This window comes from Lolium perenne, chromosome 1 (assembly GCF_019359855.2).
Source record: "Lolium perenne isolate Kyuss_39 chromosome 1, Kyuss_2.0, whole genome shotgun sequence".
Lineage (NCBI taxonomy): Eukaryota > Viridiplantae > Streptophyta > Magnoliopsida > Poales > Poaceae > Lolium > Lolium perenne.
Genome location: NC_067244.2, coordinates 109,080,762 through 109,087,995, shown reverse-complemented (window position 1 = coordinate 109,087,995; position 7,234 = coordinate 109,080,762). Strand labels below are relative to the sequence as shown.

The following is a 7,234-nucleotide window of genomic DNA, read 5'->3' as shown; positions in this document are numbered from 1 at the left end:
AACCACACACATACGATTGTTCTAGGTTGTGCTTTGCTACCGGATGAAACAACAGAAACATTTAAGTGGGTATTTGAAAGGTGGATGCTCGCAATGAATCAGATGCACCCAGATCATATAATGACAGACCGGGACCAGGCTATGGCTAATGCAATTGACAAGGTATTTCCAAATTCAGTACACGAGATCTGCTGCTACCATGTCTTGCACCTAGCAAGGAAAAAACTTGGTCCAAATTTGGGAGAAGGCCATCCATTTGCGGATGCATTTTACTCATGCATATATGGAATCGATACTATTGAGGAGTTTGAATTCTGCTGGCAGCATATGCTGCGAAGCTTCGACATGGCAGAGAACAACCACCTCAATAATATGTGGAAGAGCAGAAAGACATGGGCACCAGTTTACTTCAGGAAAAGTTTTTTCCCATTCACAAGCACAACTGGAAGATCGGAAGGCCTTAACTCATACTTGAAGACATTGGTTCGCCCTAGTGACTCCGTGTGGAATTTCGTGCAGCAGTATGAGTTGTGCCAGAATTTGATGTTGGATCGTGAAGACAATGCGGGCTTCACAATGGAGACGACGACAGCAAAGCTTTGGGGCAGGTGAGACTCTTCCATGCTACACAACACTTATACATTGTCCCTAATGAATATGTAGCATTGTTTTATTATTACTGGAGCATTTACTAATTACATTTGTGACAAAAACAAAATGCAGTTACAGCATTGAAGAACAGGCATTGAAATTTTACACAAGGGAAGTCTTCGACAGGTTCCAAAAAATGGTTCAGAGTTCAACAAGATTTTACCCTATCCATGTAGAGGCAGAAGGCTTATGTTTTGATCTTGTTCCAAATCAAGACCTTGATGTGAAAACTTATCGGGTTGCAGTTAACCCTGAAGAAGGATTGTACACATGTGGATGCAACATGTTTGAGATGTGTGGTTTAATATGCCCACATATCATTAGGGTGATGGTGCACCTCAATGTGCAGCAAATACCAGGAAGATACATGCTTGAAAGGTGGTCTGCAGCAGCAACAACACATGCCCCTGAACCTGGGACAAATACAATCAGATTTGGTGTCCCAACAAGTAACACACTCAAGTACAACTCACTGTGCAGAAAGATGAACCAGTTGGCATCTGACGCATGCTTCGATGATGATACATATGTTGCTGTATCCCGCATTGTTGACGAAGCAAGCAAAGTTGTTGCTACAATGCTTAAAGCAAAAGGTCAAGTGCAGCAAGAAGGAGAAGGTTATCAGCATAGACAGAGTGAGGACCAGAGACAGCAAAAACCTGAAGCTCCACAGCAACAAACAACAACAGTAGATGGTACTGCAAGTCACCAGGTGAAGAATCCTCCACGTACGAAGCCAAAAGGTCGCCCAAAGATAACAGAAAAGCGGAGGAAGACATTGGTCGAGCTGCGGGATGAGGCAAATGAGAAGAGAAGGAAGAAGCAAAGTGAACCTAAAACACCAAAAGAGCCAAAACCAAAGAGGAAGTACAGGAAGAAGAAGTGCCCATTCTGTGGTGATGAAGATCACATATCTGTAAAGGACTGCAAGTACATGAAAATTGCTTTGGCTAGAGAAGATGCAATGCAAGCGGGAGCAGATTTGACGTTATAGATTGCTTCAGCGAGGAATTATACATTTAATTCTGAAAAATGTTGAGATATGTTACAGATGCTTACAATTATAGTATACAAAGTAACAAATGTTGATAAAATGTTACAGATGCTACATCGTTGATTTTCTACCCCAGGCTGTCTTATATTTATTTTGTAACCTGGATAGTGTAAAATGATACTGGACAAAAATTGCAGCAACAAACAGATGCAGATGCAGCACTTTTAGCTTGTGAAAACAACATAATAGATATGAGTTTGCAGCAACAAATTAATTCCAGTCAGGAACATACTATATTTGTCATACTGGGGACACAAAAGGGATCATTTGAATTGACAACTTCTTGATGGTTCAAGCATTGAAGCATTTTATTGTATCATCGTGTTTGCATCATAGTAGAAAATGGAAAAGCTCAACCTAATTGCTTGCAGCATGCATGTTGAAAAATAAAAGGTTAGGTAACATTTGGTTTGAAGCAAAACTTGTTTATTACATTGTCAGGGAGATAAACTCTTTGTGTGAAGCAACACTTAAAAATGACGGAAGTGCATGTACCACAGGTAAATTGACAGCAAAAATATATGAGCATGGTAGCAAAGTGGGTTATGTATTTACAGCAAACAAAATCAACTTATGTAGCAAGTAAAAAGAGAATGATACTGGAAAAGACCATAAAACATGAGAATACTTGTCATACTTAAACTCAAAACATCATCCATATTCCAGAGCCAACATTAAACTTATATCTGGTAGATTGTACTGAGAAAACATAAAAAGAACTGATCATTCAACTAACAGGTCCAACATATAGAACCATCACCAGAAGCCTAGTTCTACTCCATGTTCCAGTACATGGTTACAGTTACAAAAGGCAGCAACACCATGTGTTTTGAACAAAAAGCTAAACTATCCCTGCTGCAAATCCTCGTTCATTATCACGTCGACATCATCACTCTGGTTATCCCTGTTGTCGATTAGGCTTGCTGCGAGCAACCTTCGAAAATCTGGAACTACATCATTCTCAAAATTTGGCATGACTTTCCCATTGAAGTGCTCCATGTAAAGAATGCTGTAGAATCCACAGTCATACCTGCATCAACCAAAAAAAATGGTGAAAAACAAAGTAAAAAAACATTATGACTGTATCATTTAATTGTCAAAAAACAGTGAAGCAAACTTACAAAGTGTCTTGCTGTGGATGGTCAGGTGTAGCTTCCTTGAATTTCCCAAAGTCAACCCATGAAACTTTGGACTCGTTTGCAGTCCGGACAAAGTTGGAGAACTTTGGAAAAAACAAACAGCATGGGATAGTAAGGACAAAAATAGTTGAAGCAAAACATTAAGAAAAAAAGGTGAAAATTGCTACCAAGTTGTTTGCTGCTTTTGCTAAGGTGCTCACACCATTCTCTGGCATCATTGAATCAAAAATGTGAAATTGCTTGCACAGCAAGTTGATGCAGCATACAATCCAGTGATCGGCTTGTACAATGGGCAGGTAAAGCTACATACAAACAGAGAGATAATTTAAAGATGAAGAAGTTATACATGCATGAGAAACCTTGAAATTGCTCACAGAAACAAGAACACACACGAAAACTCACCATGTCATCTTTCAGAATTTTGAATTTGCTACATGCAATTTTGAACTCTTTCATGACAGAGGCAGGGTCAAAAGTAGAGGTTTCTACAGCAAGCTTTTCCTGTATGTTTGGAAAACAATAAAAGATGATGAAACAAGTGATAACATGGGACAAGCTTGGAAGAGAAAAATGCAATAAATTACTCACCGCAAAGTACGGAGAGAAAGCATATCTCTTGTGATTTCGGGGATTCTTCTCAGCACTTGCTTTTGCTGCATGATTGAACTTCTCTGTCCAAACTGCCATCACAACGTTGCTCAAATATTGGCGTGGACGAAGAGCTCCAACGAAGGACTTGTACGAGCAAAAGAATCGACCAATCTTCAGAAACTCTTTGCTGCAGCAATGGAAAACCAACAAACACTTTTATTTCCAAAAAATGAAGGAAAAAGGGTAAGATGAAACACAAAACCCATGCAGCAAAAAATAAACAAAATGACACGGAGGACTCACGGCACTTCATTCTTCTTCTTCCTCTTGAATTTCCGTCCATGTGAAACATATTTGTCGTACTTACGCACAACATCTTGAGAGACCTTAATCTTCTTCAGCTTCGGAGGTGAGAGTTCACCCTTGGCAGCCCTCTTGTACCTAGTTTTCTTTTCAACAGTTTTAGCACCAGTACTAGCATCTTTGGTGACAACATCTGCAGCAACATCTGAAGCAGAATAACACAGACAAAACCATTTTATGCTGTGAAAAGCAAGTGAGTACTAAGATCAACATTTAAACAAAGAAGGAATGTAGCAACAATTATTATGTAAAGTAGCCAAAACAGTATACATAATGTAGCAACAAAAAAATGAAAATGCAGCAAATGGAGTGTTAAGCTCAAGGAATACCAGAAGGAGAAGGGCTTCTTTCAGCCACAAGAACAGTTGAGCCCACATTTAAAGGAATACCAGCAATCAGACTTAGTTTGCCATCGGCAGCAACAAGTCTAGCTCTCTTAATAACTGAAACTTCTGCACCTAATAAAACTTTCAAAACTTAGTAAACATGAGCAATGAAAGATGAAAAAAACTTGCTTAGGCAAAAATGACCTGTGTTTGTAGGATGTTGCGGTGACACGTTCTCGCCCAAGTGATCTTCAGCATCCCTGGATGGTATGGGTGGTGTTGTAGCCTCCATAACTTTAGGCTGCTCAGAAGCTAGTAAAAAATAAAAAAAGAATAGATAGTTAGACGATCAAAAAACTACAATTACAACACAAAAATAAAGAACAGATACAACAAAATAAGAAACATACATGTGTCGTCTAGCTTCACTACAGAAGGAACATCAGCAGGCGGAGTAATTTCTTCTGCAGGAATAGTGATTTGATCTTCAGACACAACAACTCCATCTGGATCCTGAGAGAATAGATCCATTGATGGAGGGTCAGGGGCTCTATTCCAAGCTTCTACAGATATGCCCTCCGGTATACGAGCAAATGGTGAGTTTATAGGTGACGTCACAGGGCTGTCAACAGAAACCTGTTCACCAGCAACATCTCCACCTGTAGAAGAATCCAACAGAACAGCAGATTGCGGCATATCCACGACGAGTGTGCGTGAGTCCATGACAGCAGCCCTTGCTTCGACAACAAACTCGTCGTTGTCTGTTTCTTCAGAATCAGCTGCCGGGATTTCTTCATCATCATGATTGGAAGTACCTTCATCATCATGTCTGTCAGCACCGTCCATATTTTCATCTTCAACTCCACCTCCGTTTGGGAAATGCACACTAGGACCATCACCTTCTTTCTTTGCTGCATCTATGTCAATAAGCAAAGCTGCCATGCGCTGCGAATGCATTTGCTTCAAACCAACACCAAAATTCTTGAGAGTGGTGTCAAGATCACGACCATAAATAGACCTGTGTTTCTCATACAGATGCTTGTACGCAGCTGGAACCTGTCGACAGATACATAGCACATACATCAGGAAGAAAAAATGGAGGTGATACAGCTAATAAAATACTAATGAAGCAGTATAAAAGAGCAATTGTTGCATTCATTATAAAAACTGGGGATTTTGAGATGAAAACATGGTAGCACATACCATTAACTGTAGTAGCAACATTGTTAAAATAAAGTAGCAAAAAATATAAAACATGTTAGCAAAAAGTATTGGTTTGCTACATAAATGCTAATGAAGCTGGGGGTTTTCAGATGATACCATGGTAGCACATAACAGTAACTATAGTAGCAACATTGTTAAATGTAAAGTAGCAAGACAATATAAAAAATGCAACAATTACATGAAAAATAATAGAGGAAAATGGCTGAAAACCATGTACTATACCTCAAGATCCTGACTAGTAGGAAACACAAGCCATTCATTGAGCGAGGCAGACGGGTTCACTTCAGATTCTTCAACAGGCTGCTCAACAGGCTCCTCAACATGATGACGGTTGGAAAAAGCAGCAACTCCATAAGGAGTGTTTGACAGTTCAAGAAACTACACAACAAAAAAAGAGAAGAAAATAAGGATCTTATAGAAAAAACTACAAAAAAACCAAGCGGTGCTATGAGTAACTCACCGGACGCCTTCCAAAAACAGTCTTATTATTCAGGATCTTCCTATCAAGATCATTTTGGACAACAAACTTGAAATCACTACTGGTCACAAAACATACTCTAGGAATTGAGTAGTTAATGACATGTTGGTTTGGTGGAAAATCAAGGTGATCCATGTAGACAACCTGTCAAAGAAAGGATGGAAGCATAAACAAATTCAGTTACGGTAGCGAAGATTAAAACATGAAAAATAGCAAAAAAACAAAAAACAAAACAGAGCATGGGGTAAGTTCAAAAACGTACAGCTAGAAGGGCGAACGGTCCAGTGATCCAAAACTCATTTTTCCTAGCATTTCCTGGTACCACTACCTCTGCTGTCTTGCTATTGATTTTTGTAACCTCCTGCATTGCTAACTCAAGCAAGTGTTCATCCCATGCAAACTCGTGAGTCCTCCGAGGGTCCAACATACAGTCCAAATAGTCAAGGCTAATCAGATTTGCGCTACCAGGGGCAATAACCGTAGCCAAACATATAAGATCCCATGTTCTGATAATGGTGAGGTCATCCGTAACATCACAAGCCTTGAGCAATTTAACGGCATGCTGGATGAAAGGCCTTGATTGTCCTTCTTCTATGTATATCTGCCGCAGCTGAGGATGCTCACCTTTCTTCTGAACAACAAGTCTGTCGCCGCATCGAATTCCAAAAACTTTCCTCACCATATCTTTTGTGAAAACTATCCTCTTCTTGTGGAACTTGAACTCCCGCAAACCAGGGCTAGTATGAGAGGCAACAAAGTCTATTAGAGCATTAGGAATGTTGAATGGAGATACATTCAACAATGCTCTAAATGCACTCTGCTCTTCAATAATACGTCTCTTCGGACCATCGAGCTCTGCAGCAAGAGCATGCAGACGCTTTGCAGCAAAACGATCCTTGGAAACCCAATGACCAATCCCATCTTCCTGTTAAAAATGAAGAACACAAAAAAAATCAAAAGAAAAACATTTAAAATGATAACGCAGCAATTCATGTACATAATGTACATAGATGGTAAACAAAACTTATAAACACAATGGCCTATGTAGCAAACTAAATAAAGCAAAAGACACAAATGAAGCACAAGCATACAAGAAAATCATCACCAGCGTAGCAATTATCACCGAGAATGTAGCAATCATGAACATTTGCATGCAAGCTGGATAGCAATTATCACAGAGAATGTAGCAAAAATATAAAGGATTTGCAATATAATTAGAATATAGCTAATTTTATGAACCTATGCAGCAATAGCAAGCACACATGATAGCAAAAATAGAAACGTATATCACCCCTAGAAATACACAGGGGTAGCTCACAGGGTACAAAATCAACATGACAAACGCCTACAAATCCTAGTATAAAATCCACACGAGAACGAGCTCGAACTTACAGCCATGATTGCAGAG

At 39.5% G+C, this 7,234-nt stretch overlaps 1 protein-coding gene across 1 annotated transcript; it reads right to left on the bottom strand.

The window, feature by feature from the left end:
- Positions 1 to 2,551: 2,551 nt before the first annotated feature.
- On the bottom strand, positions 2,552 to 6,979 carry LOC139832877 (uncharacterized). The gene is made up of 13 exons (XM_071822826.1): positions 6,932 to 6,979; positions 6,089 to 6,751; positions 5,809 to 5,970; positions 5,571 to 5,726; positions 4,535 to 5,180; positions 4,329 to 4,436; positions 4,128 to 4,256; positions 3,739 to 3,943; positions 3,433 to 3,622; positions 3,247 to 3,345; positions 3,012 to 3,146; positions 2,827 to 2,927; positions 2,552 to 2,735 (listed from the first exon to the last, which is right to left on the bottom strand). The coding sequence occupies exons 1-13, from the start codon at positions 6,977 to 6,979 to the stop codon at positions 2,552 to 2,554; spliced, it is 2,826 nt and encodes a 941-aa protein (XP_071678927.1).
- Between the last annotated feature and the right edge of the window lie 255 nt (positions 6,980 to 7,234).